Here is a 19,165-nt window from a genome sequence, read left to right as displayed (position 1 = left end):
ATTAAAGACTGATTTCAAATTAAATTCTAAAAGCTCATTTTTTATATTCTAACACAAGATTGTGTAATATTTAGACCTAAATGCACAGGGTATCAGGGATGAGACTGGTGAAATTAAAGATGTGATGGCCTGAGATTTTGGCTATTAAAAAAAGTATTTTAAAACATTTTTTCCAACAGTTCTGAAAAAGTAGGTCAAAAACATACACAAACCCTTAAGCATAATGGAATCAGTGCATCAGAACGCAGAATGAAGCACAGGAGATAGGAAGGTAAGTAAAAGTTAACATTTACTGATACAGGACTGAGTATTATGAAGGACATACATGGATGGACACGGCAGTGGAGCCAGACTGAAGGCCCAGGGCCCTTTCCCAGCATGCCGAGGGAAAAGACCCGGACACCACCCAACAAATAACACAAAGGAGATAACTGTGGCATATATATTTGTAACAAAGACCATAATAACATACATTTCTATTGGATCACATCGAGTGATTATATAAATCCATATAGAGACTGTATAAAACTTTTATAAAAAAATATTTAAAAAGTGTAAAAATGTGCATTTCAAAAGCATGGCCTCTGGACAGCTGGGCTGTAAACATTATACTGAAGGTGTGCTTGTGGGGGCGCCTGCGCCACCGTGCCACAGACAGGCCCAGCAATGAGGCAGGACTTGTGTCAAGTGTTTGCAATTCTTGGTTTCTGGTTTAGTTCTGGAGAGAGAGAGAAAGCAGGGCAGGTTCTAAATGGGGAGGATGCAGGAACTCATGTCTGCCCAGTTTTGCCTGTGGATGGCTTCCACCTAATCCCTGCTAACTCTCAACCAGTCGCTGTGAGAAGAGGAGTGGCGAGGACCATGATGCTACCTCCCAGTGTCCCAACACGTTCCAGGCTTGGAATGCACTGCAATGGGTTGCTTGAAGAGCTTCCACCAGTTGAAGTACTGTGAGGATGACCAGAAAAGCCTTCACAACGGCCTCCACGCCCACTCAAGTTGAGCCTCTGAGTGCCAATGGCAGCTTCCCACCTCGGTCTTTCATTGATCCCTCGTCTCTTCCTTTATCTGGAATGTGCAATCCTTAAGGAAGCTCATTAGTCATGACTGCACTAATCTTGACAGTGCACAGTTTGTCATACAGTAAATAGATGAGAGACTCTCAGAGACCCTGTTTGTACAACTCCTTGCCCACCATGCTCTCTTTCATTTCTTCTCAAGCTGTTCCAGCAGTGGGTTGGCTTCATTCTCTGGTGTTTTCACACTATCTGTCCGAACAATGCAGGTGGGACGGTGGCGATTCAGCATCAAGATCAGCTGCTGCCTCTCCTGCTTTAACTCTTCTATCTGTGCCTTCAGCTCAGCATTCATGAGTTCCAGGCGCTCAGATTCCTAGACAAAATCAGAGAAATGTGGAGGTGAAGTTTTCAATTTCTCAATTACACTGTGGGAAGAAACCACAGCCTAATTCAAAGCCCAACACAAAACAGACAGAGCACTTCCCTATTCATAGCCAGGTTGCTCTACATTCTAAAGCACACATGGAGAAGAATAACCCAGGAACTTCCAGGAAAGCAGATGTTTCATCCATCTTTACAACAGTAGAAGAAACAAGTGGTGGCAACATGGCAAGAGGTCACACTCACCCGCTGCAGGAATTCAGTTCTCTCCTTCTTCTTGTTCCGACATCGAGCAGCTGCTACTTTGTTCTTCTCTCTGCGTCTTTTCCTCCTTTCCTCTTCCTCATCTAGCTAAAAGGAAAAATAATAAGACCAAGGAGTCACATGATGCTAACTACATCTCATTGGCCCAGCACATGATTTTGTGCATCACAAAACACTTAATCCTTCCTCCTTAAGCTGCCATAGAGACATGGATTGAAACACTCAAAGCTATCTTCTGCTTTTCAGGGAAGTATGTTTGTGTAACAAGCCCACAGGTAGATTCCTACGCCCTGATGACACTGACATGGAGTAGATGCCTAGACCTTAAGAGGGAAAGTGGAAATATATGCTACTAGTCATTCATCGGTCAATTAGCACCTTCAAAATATTCTTCAACCCAACCGTGCATAAGCACAAGGAGATTCAGGACAGCATATCATTATCCAGTGGATCATTTATCACCAATGAGGGCTAGATGACACTTATCACAAGTGAATAAAGGTTCAGCAAAGAAGCCACCTAAAATTGTTCTCCTGGGAATCTCATTGCAAAGGAGCCTGAATGATTTAAATTATTTGGGTAACCTTCAGCCAATATCTGCAACACCCCCATTAAAATGTCCCTGGAATGTAATGCTGAGATCAGCCCTGTTCAGATGGTAAAATCCCATCTCAAACTCAATGCATAGAGAATGATGACCAGAAACTCCACTCCCCAAGTCGTAGTGTGAAACCTTTGCTGTATCGCATATACACGCTTCATAGGGCTAGGCTCTCCCATTGTTGCCATTTGCTCTTCCTTCACATTTGCATTACGATATATTCCAGCATTTGGCATGGGATACCCACTTCCTTCTGCAGTGATCTTACCTCTGGCATCTACTACATTCTTGGACCTTTCTGCCCAAATCAGACTTGCTTATGCAGAAGCAAATCACACTATGGTTACTTCCAAGTCAATACTTTATCACAGCTTTCTCAAATGTCAACATTATTTTAAAACCACATATTCTCTTCTCAGATACACATGCACGCACACACACACACCTGGTTACCAAGCATGTTTTTAATGTGAATATTGCATTATTAAAAAACAAATGCTAGATTGTCTATCTATTCACTGTTCATGTCAGTTTCAATTCCAGCATAGCACTTTAAGCATGGTTAATTCACAGCAGAAGTACCAAAACTACCTTAATTTCTGCTTCTGAAGATAGAATTTGATTGGTAATCAAAATCTAAGAAATAGTCATATTCATCCACTATTATTCTTTAATAAACATAATTTTGAAAATCACTAATCCTACCTTTTCATATAGTCTCTGCAGTGTAATCTAATTCCTTAATATGTCAGCCTTTTGAGGTTAGTTAAGTAAATGTATTTTTACAAGTATAAAAAAGGTATAGCTATTTCTCAGTGCTAGAAAGGAGGATTACTTTTTTTCATTCTAATCTGGGTTGTGTGAGAAAAAAAGGGCATTCTGTCCAGCCTGCTGTGTTTGAGCTTCAAACCAACTAATCAAGGAGGCAGTTCTTTAATATAATAAGTATTTATATGTAGATTTATTTATTCATTCATTCATTCCATTTATATGGCTGCAGACTTGCTGTATGACTCTGAGCAGCCAAACATCCAGTTAAAAGCAACAAAAAATAAAACAAAATTAAAAGCCCATCATACCCAAGGCACACTCTCTTTCTCTCATATGTATGTATGTATGTACAGTATGTATGTATACACACACACACACACACACACACGAGACAAACCCCCTGAAAACAGGCTCACCTAATGTCCTGGTCCAGTGCCCATGGAAAGACCAGGTCTTCAGTGCCTTGTAAAAGGCCAGAAGAGTGAGGGCTTTCTGGATCTGAGGGGTTATACTATTCCACAAGGCAGATGCAGTGTTAAGGAAGGCATGCCTCCTTAGTCCCATCAGATGGCATTATTTAATGGAAGGGACTCAGAGCATGCCCACCTACTTCACAGGATCTTGTGGGAGATGCAGAAATAATTAGAGACAGGTCGTCCTACAAATCACCCAGTCCTATGCCATGAAGGGCTTTGTAGGTCACCACTAACACATGAACTGCACTTGGAAGCTTATTGGGAGCCAGTGCAGCTCATGAAACAATGGTATTACATGAGTGTACTGAGGTACACCCATAATTATCCACGCTGCCACATTCTGGACCAGCTGCAGCATTCGAATGGTCTTTAAGAGCAGGCCCACATAGAATACATTGTAGTAATCCAGATGAGATCCTTTGTTCAAAGGATTTCATTTGCATCCAACAATCCTAACACTTTATACTATCATCCTTAGTTTGGAAAAAGGGAAAGGACAAGATTTAAAAATGGAAAGCATAAAGCCTGAGTAAGGGAATGTAAGATTTCCTAGAGCTAAGGTCCACTGAATACAGTGCAACTTTCTAATATGCTCTAGAGGCCATCTTATTATTACGGTTTTTATGGTCTACAGTTCTTTCAGGAATGTCATTATGAAATTATGAAGTGCATACATTATTCTCTCTGCTGCATCCTGAATTTATCCTTCCAACGAGCTGAAAATGCGAAATATTATACCATGCTAGTTTCTGTCACAGCTATTAGCCTGCCAATACTATTAGATGGGCCTTCACAAGCAAGCACCCTCCAGATGTGTTAAGACTGCTTGGCTGCAATGTTTGGAAGCTGCAATCTCAACATACAGTATCTGGAGAGCATCTATTTGGTGAAGACCGTATCACTCAAAAAAGCCCGATTATTGGATGGCATGCATATTTGTACCAAGTAAAAGAATAATGGGTTTGTAACAGGAGTGATATGAGACCTGAATCAGTGATTTCTCATTTTACTATACTTGTGGCTACTACATAAGCTCTTAATTATTTAGTTTTAGTTTGCTAATTCACCAAACAATTGCATTCAAAATTCTTCTGAAAGAGAAGGCAGAAAGTTGGGAAAATAAAAGGGAACTAGCTCTCCTTGAAATAGTTTTGCAGTTCTTCAAAAAAGAGACTATATAGGCTTGAAATAAAATTAATATAATATTCTCTTCTGAAAAGTATTTGGAAACATCTCTGGAATAAGTGCCTTCCTTACTCCTTTTTACACAATTTGAGGATGCCTTTCTCCTATAAAGCTTATGTTACCTTCTTCAGTCCATCAGTCTAGTGCAGTGTTTCTCAACCTTGACAACTTTAAGATGTGTGGACTTCAACTCCCAGAATTCCCCAGCCAACCCTAACCTTAACCCTAACCCTAACCCCATGCTGGCTGGGGAATTCTGGGAGTTGAAGTCCACACATCTTAAAGTTGCCAAGGTTGAGAAACACTGGTCTAGTGACCTTATAGTTCTTCTACACTCACTTTCCTCTATTATGCAACTTCATTATCCTCCTTTACCCTAAGCCAGGCTTCTCTTTCCTAGTTTCCACATTAGCATGGCCGATGCTCACAGATGATAGAATTTAATCCAAAAGATCTGAAGGACACTAGACTGGGGAAAGCTGCCTTAGGCCAACACCTTTTTCATATGGTTCATTAATGACAAATGCAGGACAATTTCTTAGCCAACAAAGAATATTGACCATGTCTCATTCATGCATGTAAATATAACCAAGCAGCAAACAACAGCCCAATCGAGGAACTCCCAAGGAGAGAACACCCCCGCCAACACAAGCAGGGCAAGCCACTGTATATAAACAGAGAGCAAGGCCCTCTCCCTGTTTGCACTGAAGATGTTGCCTAGTCTGGCAATGAAACGTCTGCAAGAAAACAACAATGCTCAGAGAGCACCAAGGACTCCACATGTAAATATAAATATAAATATCCTGGTTTGCAAATTAGCATCACTCTCACAGATTTTAAAGGGGGCACTGAATCTAACCTTCTGTTTAGTAGAGAAATCTAAATTAAAGCACCCCCTACAGATGCTTCTCCAATTTCTTCCTTACCATATCCATGAAGAGATTGGTAAAATGCCTTGAACTGAACAAAGCTTAACATGACTAAACTTAATTTGCCTTTCAGACTGTTATTAGTACCTCATAAGACGCTCAGTGACTAGTACTGTCTTTGTTTTCAAAGTTTCTATCTTGCCTTCCTATAAAATTATATATAGCAGTTAGTAGTATAATAAGAAATTAACACCACACACTCTAATAATTTATAAATCTAAAAAAAAAAATCCTAATAAAAAACGGAAGACCGTGTGAACACAGCACTCCTCCCTGCTAGTTATGTCATCAGTTAAAGTAGCCTGACTTTCTTTGATTTTCTGCCCAAGCCTGAACAAGGTGCTGCTGCTTTAAAGTCTCATTACCTTTAATGAGTGGATCACTTAAAGCAGTGTGACCTTTTTTCAGGCTCACATGAAAGACTGGAAATAATTGGGCTGCTTTAAAGAACAGAAGAAAGGATCTGAGCTAACCAAAGGTCCAAAGCACTTCTTCCAAATAATTTTCAAAGCATGCATGCCCATAAGCAGAGAAAGCCTGTGGGCATCATGGCTTATGAGCAAAAGGAATGAATCTCTACTCTTTCCCAACCCTGGCCTACAGATACAGCTGGCACTTTGACCCAGTTTTTTTAGAACTCACCTCACTTTTCATTGGCTGAGGCCTCTTGCCCAGTTTCACCTCCAGGAAATGTAGTGGTGAGATCATGGCCCCAATGCTGCGAATGTCAGCATACTTCAGTTCTTCTGCTGTCAAGGTGGTACCAGGTAACCCTGCCAAAGGGCCAAGGCCAGGCAGAGCGCCAGCTGTCAAGGATGGGTCTGGAATCTGCCCTGGCATCATAGCAAGATATGCAATTCCACACCCTAGAGAAGAGAAGGAGAAACTAACCATCATTTGCCATAGGAAGCTGAGCAGGGAAAATCCACAAAGCAGGTTAGGAAGGAGCATTATAATTAGCTATTTTTGTGAAGCTTCCTATCACACACACACAAAAGTTCAAAGCAGACTTTCCTGCCATGTAGTTAAAAGACTTCTGTCAAGGACACTGCCCAGAAACCTTCGGAGAAAGATGTCTCAATGAATATGAACTATTATTAAGAAGTCTCATCACACATCATAACCAATCTGCTTTGAAACAGTTAAACAAGGGAAATAAGATGGGAAAATATTAAGCAAAGCTGGATGACTGAACATTGTACCTTTCCGTATATGGCTGTAAACACATACTAAGTTGAAAGGAGGTTGGGAACAGGAAAAAAGAAAGAAGCAATTAATAATTGCTATGCTGAGAGGACCCAAACCAACTTTGTGGATTAATGCTTTAACAAACAAGAAGCAATGATTACCTAATTCAGCAAGCAGCCTGTTCAATGTATTTATAAACTCAGGAGGAAGGCAGAATTACAAAAGGAAGTTAATGAATTGCACAGATGATTTAGGACTAGGCATTATGTAGTCTCTCCAGATGAAGCCTCAAAAGCATTGATCAACTTTAGTACAACCTACAAAGATGTTCCTCTGGAAAGTTCTAATATTTAAAATCCTTTCCCATATCTAGTTCGGGTTGTGCAAGCTGCAGCCAGTTGTTTAAGTCAGAAAAAAAAAACCTTCATAAAGGACCACCTTGATTTTATATGTTGAAAAATCCACAGCATTCAGCACAGTGACATTGGAAAGCATAAGTGAGAAGAGCGTCGTGCCCAGGAAAAGGAGAATTGCACAGAGATTGGTCACGCTATTTGGGTAAAGAAATGAAAGACCTACCTTCAAAGAATTCATCACTCCCCACCCCCAGAACACAGGAAAAGTTAAAGGAAACCCACCCACCCCCGCCAGAGTTTGATATTACTTTTGCTCCTTCCCTACCCATCAATAGCCCTGGACTGGAGAGCATGAGGGAAGACTTTCCCAGCTGCTCCTGGCCAAGCTGGGGATGAAGGACCACTGAAGGTGCACTTCTCACTTCTCTGTGAGAACCTGTGGCAAGAGAAAGGACTCATGCATTGGAGAGGGAGGGAGCAGCTGCGGAGTTTGTTTCTGCCCATCCTGCCAGATGTATCACACATCCTGCCAGAACCATCACTCGGCTGCTGCTCTTAAAATGCAAAAGGTGAAGGGGGGCTGGCCCATCAATCATCCAGAGAACTGCTTTGTGTTTGTGTGCATGAACACACGTGCACATGTGCATGTTCAAGAGAGAAGCAAGATTTTACACACACACACAAACAGTATATACACCCACATACACACACACACATGCACAAACAAGTTTTGTTTTATTTTTGACATTTTGGTATCCTATAGCTTATAAGCCTCTTTGGAAATCATTTGATTGACAGGTAGTTATAAAGGTTCATTTGACTGAAGGGCAATTAAAAATGGTCATCTTAAATAAAATGAATAAATAAAATTAAAATAGTGGATCACTGCTAAACAGAAAACTGCTTTCTCAGAATTCATGTAATTAACACTGACACTGATACTATAAGCTCGAATGTTTAGAGAAAGGGGGGTATGTATTGTCATATGAATAATATACTGGAATATTTATCTAGGGGGACATGAAAGGAGCCCCCTTGGGCATCCCCTGGGCAACGGTGATGTCACCAGCAAATCCTTTCAATACAGAAGCGCCTTGGTAGGTGCTTCTGACATGAGAAAAAAAATTATCTAGGGAAAAGAACATTCGCCCTTTGCAAGGTCAAGAACACACTGGGTTCACACATCCCTCTAAACCATAATTTGGTAAATAAACTGCAACTGACTTGGCTTGTAAACCTTAACAGCTGCATTTATGCAATATGCTAAGCTAGAAAGAACCCTAACCTCTTATGGACATTTTTGCGTAAATATGAAAAAAATGAACTTGTGATTTGTGGTTTTGATGATTAGATAGGATAGCTTATAGAAAGAAGAGTAATATGATGTAACTTTAGAGAGAGAGGTTAAAATATAATTGTACTTATAACTGCTGTGAAGAATATTGGAAGCCACTGCTTTGTATCATTATTCTTTCCTTTCTATTTTTCTTTCATTTTTTTTCTTTTCTTGCACTTTTTGCTTTCTCTTTGCTTTCTTCCTTTTTTTCTTTTCTTGTTTACTTTATATTAGTTTATCTTTCATCTTCTTTTTTAAAAGTTTTGATGAAAATTATATATATTTTTAAAAAACAAAGAAGGAATTATGGTGTAGTGCTAAGTATGATTTCAAATATTTATTTTTATTGATTGATTGATCAAATTTATAGGGCCACCCAGCTCACAGGGAGTGACTCTGGGCAGCGTATAACAATATATGTTGTACCTAAAATAATTATGCACAATATTCCTGATAATACTCAGCTGTCTTATACTGTACCACATCATAGACTACTTTAGTATTATGTGCTTTTATTTATAGTATGCATTTTTATCCAAGTGCAGTACAAGACCTATTTCCCCCCTACAACAAGTCTAGGGGGTTGGGCTGCGATAAAGTGACTCAACCAAGATCATCCAGTGAATTTCCATGGCTGGAAGTAGATTAGAACCTGGGACTCCTCCTTGCCAGTCCAACACCTTAACCATTATATAACACTGGATCTCTCACTACTTATCCACTAGGCCAATATTATTGCTCTGACAGCAGCTCTGTAGCATTTGAAACAGCTCTTTCATATCACCAGCTGTCTAACTTCTTAAGAGAAGATACCAACATTTGATAAAGGAGCATTTCAATGCAAAGCTTATATTTGATCATGATCAACTCTCCTTTCTTAACTTCCTTTGGCTTAGAGCAGGGACAGACCACCTAGGGCTCCTCCAGAGGAGCTCCTGTTAACCCCATTCAGCATTCTCAATGGCAAGAAACTGTTGCAGCTGAAATTTATAACAACTGTAGGCACCAGAATGCCTTATTTTAAAACAAACCAGTTACTCTCATTAATCTAAATCCATCTTTTCCAACCCAGTGCCTTCTAGATATGTTAGACACACCTCCTATCCTTGCTGGTCTAAGGCCATGCAGACTGGGGTATAATTCAAGTTATAGTTCAACAGATGGAGCACATCAGGTCACAAGAGGTGGCCTAAAGCTTCAGCTTCTGTAATGCAGTTACTTAAACTCAAGTTTCTGTTCCCCATATATCATCTTCCATATGAGAGCCAGTTTGGTCTAGTGGTTAAGGTTCTGGGCTAGAAACCAGGAGTCTCTGAGTTCTAATCCCGCCTTAGGCATGAAAGCTGGCTGGGTGACCTTGGGCCAATCACTTTCTCTCAGCCCAACTTGGTGCAATGTAGACTAGCCTCCTCATGGTGCACCCTGGGCAACATGACTTGTCATGGCTAAATAGTCTACACATCTGGCTGCTGGACCTCACAAGGATTTGCCAGCAAGAAAAAGCAGCATGAACACTGAAGTGCTATGCCATATGATAAAAAAATAATAATCTTCCATATCATTTTATGTGTCCCTTATTTTTTATTGAGGTTCTCAAAGTGGAGTAATTAAACCTGCCAAACTGCATAGGTAGAGAATTGCTCCTACAGACAAAGTGACATAAAGGAGCTGGCATATATCTGAAGCACGTTAATAACTGCACTTTCTTCTATCCTTGATTTTCTTTTGCAAACCACTTTTTAAGATGCTTTCCAGAGTTCTGGAGACCAAGAAACATATTTGCTATAAAAATACCTTCGAAAAGTGATTTAGAATGGTAACCCACCTGGTCTTTTCCCTTCCTAAGTCACTTCCCTATCAGCTTCATCATGATTTGGCAGAGGATTCAATTCTGATGTTTTAATCTCCATTCATTATATCTAGTTTGGGTCATATGTGTTTCACTGAAAAGGCATATCTGAGGCAACTTTTTTTTTTAAACATAGCTATGCAGATATGCAAAACTGACTGGAAGTGGAGTGTGGAATTCTGAAAGTTAAGGATAATGTCTCTTATGGGGGTAGAAAAATATTTTTCTTTTAATGTTCACATTTGTATATTAAACTTAAGAGTTTTATCTTCTGGTATGACTTTTTTTTTCACATTTAAATCCCAAAGCTAGCATTTTTATTAGGCTAGACCTCAAGGTTCTGGATTTTAAGTTTCACCTAGTTAATTTAGGCCTAGTTCAATCTGCCCCAACCTGATTATACTGACTGGAGATGAAGAGAGATGTAATTCAGCATACCTAAACTGAGGAAGTGTGGCCCAATTAAATTCTTTTTAAGCATGAGTCATAAGAATATATTCCTGCCTCTATATAGGCCATGTTCACAAAACCTGCTAAGCCATAGTGGTTTGCTTTTTTGTGGCTTAGCATGTTTGTTTGTTTGTTTATTTGTTTATTTATTTATTTATATTTCAAATTTCTGTCATCGCCCATCTCCCCCAAAGGGGGATGCTGGTGGTTTACAACATGTTGTGTGAAACTAACCAATGTTAAACTGTAAACCCACTGCCAACTGTGTTTTATTCAGTTAAACATGCCTTGGTTTATTACACTGTGTGAACTCAGTCACAGTCTATCAAGGCATCCATATGTAAGCCTCAATATGTTTACTGGATCATATGTCAAATTCTCCCTTTTTTCTTCTTTTTAAGAAAGCAAACCGAACAAACATGCCCCTGTCTCACTTGGGTAGAATACAGGGAGTGAAAACCATTTTTATGTATCCTAAATGTAAGTATGCGAATCAAGTCTTACAATGTAACCCTAGTGTCTACTTAAAAGTAAGTCCCACTAAATAAGGAGATACAAGACTACAGCCTTACTTTTCAAACTACATCAGCTCATGCCCCAAAACTGGATTTTCAGTTCAAAATGTATATACTAAAAAAAAAACCTTCTGTAAAAGGAAAAAATATATATTTCTGTGTACTGTAAATTGATAGGCTCCAGATTCCACTACTACATTTTTGCAGTCTTCTTGCTGATGTGAAAGCTACTCCTGGAGCACAGCTAGAGGCAGAGGCTATCATTAGTAGTATTTCACAAAGACTACACTCAGGAAAGGGGCTCACTGCCTATGAAGCCCTTCTTCTCCAACTCCTCCATCCTCTTGTTGTTTGTTGACTTGGCCAAAAATAGCAGCAATGAGAGAATGTGGAGCAGAATCCTCCCAAGGTGCTCCATCAGAAGCACTTGGCTACAGTCCCCTGGCTACAGTCCCCATCATCTATGGCCAGCTCTACCATTGGCCTAGGTGGTTGAGAGTGACAGAAGCTATTGTCCAACACAAACTGAGGCACTGGACAATGCTTCTTCAAAGCCTCTTTTTAAAATAAAGGTTGGAATCAATTGTACCTAGATCTATTAGACAGATATCCATGATATTTTGATGCTAGGGTGTGTAATGCCCCCCATTCCTTCACTTCTGCAGCAACGAACGAATCTCCTTGGTATTGTGATCTATGATTCTTCAGCAATGACTACAGAAATAAAGATCATGTTGCAATGAGGAAATCACTAGAATTTGGGAGAAGGATGCAATATATCCCATGGCTTTTACAGCACAAAGGTCAGAGGTTACAAAGCAAAAAGCCGCAATGTCGTCTCTTAAATACTCCAGAACAAGCCGTGTAATCTCAAGACAGCTATCTGCTGCTCCTTACAAGGCAGATGGATTCTGACTGCAAGTCCTATGTCCTGCTGACCCACCCACACAAATGGGCATTTTAAACTGTCAGGAGTTGTGCAAAGAATTTGACATCCTAACAACTGGTCTCCCAAACGCCCCCACAAGTTTGCAGATTCCCAGCGGAGAACTCTGGCAAGAGCCTGCAGATCGCTTTCATGCAGACTTCAAGAAATAAGCTGAAAAATTCCTAGCCTGACTCAGTGAAGTATTTGTCTCTGCTCAGCTCTCCAAGCCCCAACACCCGCACGCGCACTCACACACACATGCACATACACATGAAGAGAGTGAGCTTGGCAGTCCCTGCGTTCCAGGGCTGGTAATACAAGCCACGGAGCAAGCTGCCAAGACAAGCAACCAAGCGAGCCAGGCCCCATTTCATTGGCCACCATAAGTTGCATGTGGCCCTGGAACCAGCCAAGTGAGTGTTCTCACCCACCTTGAGGGCATAGGAGACCCTGTGTTTTCACATACACCTCCGCAGGGCCTTCATTAAAAGAAAATAGAAACATAATGTAGCTCTTGCTTGCTCCTCTCTCTCTCTCTCTCTGTATTTCTCTTTCCTCTCAATTTCATCTTCAATTTACTCCCAAATCATTAAGGGCAGGGACTGGGAAAGAGAGACAAGGGCCTTCTGGAAGGAAATGCAGAAAACCAGCTTTAGCTCCATTTCATGCTTGATTGCTAAAGTGGACTTAGGACTGCCTCCGCTGCCCAGTCTCCTTTCTTTTACAGGCTTCAAAGAGCTGGAAGAAGGAGGAACTTTCATGAAATGGCACACATGCAGCATCCCCCTTCCAGAATGAAACTCAGGTGGGAGTGAGGTTTGCTCATGCTGAACTCAGAAGGGCTACTAGCCTGCACTATCACATTGTGCAAACCAAAGAAGTGAACAAGCAGACTGCCAAAAAGCACCATTATTCCATTACTCTCATTGCCAGTCTAAACAGAAAGAACGAAGCCCTCCGTCCCCGTCAGTAACAAGACTCTCTGCAAAGGGATTAAGGCAGCATTTTGTGCATTTGTGGATGTGGAGCCTACAGGGCTGTGTGCTCAGCAAAACTGTCCTATGGAAAAAAAAAAGAGAGAACATAAAAAAGGTCACTAGGTTTCCAGAAAGTCACAGTTTCCAAGAGAGACCTCAATTTGAAACAGTAGGCAAAAGATATGCAAATACAGTAACACACTGGAAATGTGTGTCCCAGGAAGATGCTCTCTTCAAGCCTTCCTGATCTCTTTCCAGTAGGTAAAATAAAACCTGCCTGCCCTCCTCAACTTGCCAGAAAAGGTGTGGCTAAACTAACGGGCATGCCCAAACCAAAGCTATGGAACTTGCGAGCTTCAAATCACTTTTCCCAGCTCCTCCAGGCAAGGCCCAGCCCAGATTAAGTAACACCGGTGCATCCGCAACATTCAGCCCATTACACGATTGATCGATCGTAACTAAACAAACGGGGATGGCCCAGTCCTGAAGCAGAAAACTCATTCACACATGTGCGCATACCCTAGACACTTGGATGGATAGGGAAACAGATCCTCTGGATGAACAGAAGGATCCTTATGGCTGAAGCAGACAACAGACACACACAGGAACAGGAACAAGAGAATCACAAGGGAGAAGTGGGGTAGTTAGTACAGAAGGCACTAAGCTTACGGCAATTCTATGTAACACATAAGCAAACTGCAAACTTGCTATCTACTGGGAATGCTCTGCAGCTCTTTCTCATGCCTCTTTGTGGACACAAAAGACTTGCTGCCATTTCCCTACCTGGCAAAGCCAGCCCGCCATGCTGCAAAGCCCACCTTTATCAGGAAGTCCTTCCCTGATACCAAATACTGGAAACATCACAGCCTTCTTGTCCTGTTTTCCCTGACTCTAGAGAAATGGAGGGGGGTTGGAGGAGGAGTGCACTGACTAAGCCCAAATAGGTGGCTGAAGAAAGAAAGAAGAGATTAGCTAAATGATAGGACATGCAGGAAGACAGAGAAAGAAAAGCAGACAGTGAAATAAAATGTCCCATGATGATGCAATACACAAGAGAAGGTGCCAGTGGGATGCAGAAAAAAAATGTCCCTCTTTGGAACTGTTTATCAGTGAAAAGTAAAATGAAAATGTTATAAATAAATAAAATGGTTGTAAAAGAAAATACAAAGTTAAACTGTAACAAAACTCTTTTCCTCCGAGTATCGCATCACTACCACATTAGTAATTTACAGCATTCCTACACTGGTATCTGGATAGTGTACCTGCATTAAAGGGTCACCTCTGACCTGAGGTATGTTGCACAGGCACCCATTTCCTCCTCCTCACAGTTTAACCTAATCTAACTAGCGATATCTGCACTTTGTTCCTGATGCCAAGAATCCTGTCTTGATGCAATTCCTTAGATTAGGAAAAGAAATTTAATTCAACCTTTTTCCAGCCCAGATTCTGAGCTATTTAGGAAATTGAGAATTCCGAACAGTGCCTGAAGAAGCCAGGAAGAAAGCTTTCCGGATATCCTGATACCCCATAATTAATTTTCGTTCCGCATCGATCAATCCAAAATAAATACAACACCGGGGCTTACTCTTCCATCACTAACTATCAGAACGTTTTACAATTTCCCGCTCACCATAAAAATGTACTGGAATTTTGCACTGGGGGGAAAAAGCCCACTATTTAGCCACTCTGCGTGTCAGCAAGGCAGGGTCTTTAAAGGGTCCTAAGCAGCAGCTAGCTAATGGGGGGGCGGGGGGAGACGCGGCAGCTTCGACCCTAGGGAATGCGCCCACGGCTAGCAGCCCCCAGAGAAGCTTGGGATCCACGACCGTTGCTCCTCGGAAAAGAACAGGCCCGAGCAGAGACGCCGAAAGTCAGATCCGACGATAGTCGCCTCGGCAGGCGGACCAGGAAGAAACCACTCGCGGGGCTCCCGAGGTACCCAGCCCGCCCTTCCACCGTTTGCAATCCGTTTCTGTACCCACCGGAGGAACGGAAAAGGTGCCCCCGGGGCCCGGCTGCAGCGGGAGGCGAGTTGCACGCTCAGGTCCTCCAGCGCCGCCGCCGCCCAGCTCCGGGAGCGGCTCTCGGCTTCTCTCCCCTGGCCCTCCGTGCCGAGCTCAGCCTGGTCCCGGGACCGATCTCTGTGGCCGCGGGCACGCCTGGGTAGCAGCAGCCCCGCCTTCGCCGCAAGTCAGCTTCGCCCCTCTCGCAGGCTGTGTCGGACGGCTGGGTGGGTTGCATCAGCCCCTATTATATAGCAGCCCCTGCGCTGCGGGGAGGGGTCGGGAATGCGGAACCGGCCGGGCTGCCAGCTCCAGACGTCAAGGTGGGAGGAGAAGAGGGGACCGCAGGGGAGGAGATCGCAGCCGGCGAGGGGGAGGCGGGACCATTTCGCGGGCAGAGCGCGGTAGCTCTCCCGCCAGGCACCCCTCTCGTCGACTTTCGGCTCGCCCCAAGACGCGTCCAGTCCGACTGGAAGCAGGACCGCAAGCACGAGCAGAAAGCCAGCTCTGACATACAGTATCTGGAACAGGAAGGCTTCCAGGTCAAAGGGCGTGACTTCCAAGCAGGCTGTAACCTCACACGGCACCTTCTCTTTCGGAAGGAAAGCTGCGAGCTGGGCTGGGCGGTTTTTCCGGATTATAAAAATACTTCGCTTTAGTTAGTGCGGGCCGTTCACCCAGCGAAGCAGGGCATCCAGTTCAGGGTCACTTTTGATTCTAAAGTATTTGCTCAGGACAATGTGTAGGCTAACAACTGACGATGACTGCTGGCTGGGGGGAATGGGACAGCAGAGTAAGTTACTCATAACCAGCTGAGGAGATCCGATTGCATTCCTGAGGTCTTCAAAAAATTACCGGCTACTCAAATCGACGTTCATCATGCATTTTAATTCCGTGGGCATACAAGGCACTTCTCTCCTTCCTCCGTACTGGAAAGGCATTTTCCTCTCCCCCACTCCCTAAATTTCCAAGTATCCATGCAACAGCACAGGAAGTGGCCAGCGACCCCACCAACAAATATGACAGCAAAAAATCATTTGCATTGGATAATTTTAAGAAGACAATTCTTGCTATGCAATTTGTGTTCTTGGACCAATAAAGCACCCCCCAAACATTTTGCTACCTTAAGTGAAGCTGGAAATCGGGTGTGCATGTGCACCCACAAATCCTATCAAATTAAATTGGTACCAAAGGCTGATAATCCCACAAGCAGCTTACCCGCCCTGGTAGAAAACGAATTTAAAAGAAATACATCATTTGCGAGTAATTTGGACTTCACACCAAAAATCTCAGACCAGAGGCAGGTACCTCAGTCTGCTTAAAAAATATACAGCTGACAGGTAGAGCTGACAGGTGACTGAGGCTGTGTATTTCTACTTTCCATTTCTTAATGAAGGAAAAGTCCTTTTGCAGCTTGAAAGTTTCAACAACCTAGTCTCAGTACTGTAGTATATTCTGTGAAAGCACTTAAAAATACTTTATTTGGGCTAGATTTCAATAGCTGGCCCTAGGTAAACATGAGGAAATTCATTTTTGTATGGCATTTTCTGCTGGAGGGTAGTCTGCTGCTTCAAATTGATACTATCTACACACCAAAGGTTTGGTACTGTCAAGCATACATGCCATCTCTAGAGGTAGAGGAATCCCACTTGCTAAAAAAGAACTCTGTCTTTTCCATCCCTCCCACCTAATGAGAACACATCCAAGCCTAAGATGGCAATGCAAGGAGGCACTATAGAAAATAGATCCTCCCCCACCTCTGCAGCATGCAAGCTTCTCATTATCTTCAGAGCACAATTAACTTGCATATTCCAGAGAAAAGGGCTGGATGGGATACAGGAACCAAGCATGAACTTCCTCTTTGGCTGTCTGATCATGTACCAATGCACTCATGTTGGATGGGGGGGGCAGGAAAAAGGGCACTACTGAGTTTTGTGGGATTTCCTCCACATCGGAGCTACCTGCAACTGGATTTCCTCCAGGTATTTTGGACTGGTACTCCCATAATCCCTTTCTATTGGTTATGGTTGTTGGTATTGATCAGAATTGGATTTCAAAACACTGGACAGTCCTGGATTGTCCAAGATGCATTTTTTCTATACTTCCTTTTCTTCAAGCTTTCTAAGGAATATAAAATTCTAAGGAATTTTCTATTCCTTAGAAATTGGGATATAAATGGGCCAATCTATCAATAGATGCTATAAGCCCACTTCTTTCATCTCTATGAAGATGTTTATGTACAGAAATTTAAAATGTGGCCTCAGAGTCGCTGGGAGTCATCACCATATAAATTTAATAAATTATTATTATTGAACTCAGTTTTTTAAACGACACATTTGTTTCTTAAAAAGTATATATGATTGATAAATCAATTAAAAAATCTAAGGGCTAATCCTCTTCCCTAGAAGTCATGCACTGGTTTGCAGGCTTAAGCATTGGAAAAGGAGATAAAATGTATACTGAGGAAAAGTCAGAATTAAAAAAAAAAAAATACATGAAAAGAATACCCAGAAGAGGTCATTCTATCTTTCTGTAACTTTGAGCTAGTTGTTGAACCCACTTTCAAATGAAGATATTACAATCATTTGTATATTCCTCTGCCACTTACCAGCATAAATATTCTGCCTTCCTAGGATATGTGACCTGAAGCGGAAATTGTCTGTACAAGAGACACAATATGGAAGTGGTTTGCCATTACCTTTTTCCCAGATTTTTTTTTTTTTTTTACTTCCCAGTGTAGTTTACAGTCCTGGGAATTCCTGGTCTTCTAACCAAGAACTAACCAGGTCCAAGCCTGCTTAGCTTTTCAAGATTGTCCAGTGTTGGCTGGCTGTCTGCTGCTATCTAACAGGCTCCAGAAATGTAACAAGGCTGCAAATTGAGGGAAAAGACCAATGAAACTACGGAAGGGAGTGGATACCAAATGGCCACATAAGCCTCAGTGCATACGTGTAATATATTTTTATTAAGCACTTGCTTAAGTTACACAGGGCTGTTTTCTTAAAACTTGACACCAAAGGAATAGCAGCTCAGTTCAACTCTACCTCATTGGCATCAACATTACATCTCCTACCACCAACCTTTCAAAATTCAAAAACAAAATACTCCACCACATCCAAGAGATGCTGGCATCTATCACAGCAAATCCCACAAATTTCTCTTCCTCTTCTGACAAAACTAGAACACAATCAAATAAATTAAATTAAAATTGCACAGCACTTAAAATTAGCTTCCCAAGATAACTGTTTCAGTCTGTTTAATAAGGCTAGCCCTGATGGATTTAATGACAATGGGAGAGGTCACTCAGGAGTAGAAGTAACAAAACGATAACAAGACATAACAGTGTTACCCAAGTCCTTGGCACTTGTTAATGGATGTTATCTTCAGCTTGCCACATGAAGGCTTTGTAAGTGCACATACTTGATTGGACAAGAGATTTCATTTTATTTGGCTTAAAAATGTAATGAAGGCATATTAATCACTTAGTTTTATCAGCAGCAGAAATAAGTATCCAAAGGCAACGTTAATGAATTGGATGGCAAACAAGCCATTCCTTTGGACGAGTCCTTGATGGCAATTGATGCATTTATACTGATTGGAAGTGAGGGTATAAATACATTTGCTTGGGGTCACACCAATAGGACATAGATAGGAAGCTCCATTCCATAAAACATTTCCAAATGACAGGTTTTTTTCAATTGAGTTTCTCTACTGTGATTGCTATTATTGAATATAATTTTGTTTTGTCTGGACAACAAAGAACTCAGTAAGGACCAGAAGAAGTTGCAAGATTATACTGAAGATATTAAAGATAGATACATGAAGAACTTTAATGGAAATATGCAATTAATAAGTTATTATTGGAGAAACGTTTTCAAGGAAAGGCAAGATAAGTAATTAAGACCTCTAGCCTATATGCATTTACATGTAAGTGAAA

At 41.7% G+C, this 19,165-nt stretch overlaps 1 protein-coding gene across 2 annotated transcripts; it reads right to left on the bottom strand.

The window, feature by feature from the left end:
• Positions 1-271: 271 nt before the first annotated feature.
• JDP2 (Jun dimerization protein 2) lies at positions 272-15,728 on the bottom strand. Of its 2 annotated transcripts, XM_063290125.1 has the most exons (4): positions 15,208-15,728; positions 6,269-6,492; positions 1,647-1,751; positions 272-1,392 (listed from the first exon to the last, which is right to left on the bottom strand). In XM_063290125.1, the coding sequence occupies exons 2-4, from the start codon at positions 6,467-6,469 to the stop codon at positions 1,207-1,209; spliced, it is 492 nt and encodes a 163-aa protein (XP_063146195.1). In that variant the 5' UTR covers positions 6,470-6,492; positions 15,208-15,728; the 3' UTR covers positions 272-1,206. The 2 variants fall into 2 exon arrangements, with proteins under 2 accessions (XP_063146195.1, XP_063146194.1); XM_063290124.1 differs by lacking the exon at positions 15,208-15,728 and having other exon boundaries at positions 6,269-6,771.
• Positions 15,729-19,165: the final 3,437 nt, after the last annotated feature.

Source organism: Candoia aspera, chromosome 1 (genome assembly GCF_035149785.1).
Source record: "Candoia aspera isolate rCanAsp1 chromosome 1, rCanAsp1.hap2, whole genome shotgun sequence".
Classification (NCBI taxonomy): Eukaryota; Metazoa; Chordata; class Lepidosauria; order Squamata; family Boidae; genus Candoia; species Candoia aspera.
This window is presented reverse-complemented; position numbering and strand designations above follow the sequence as displayed.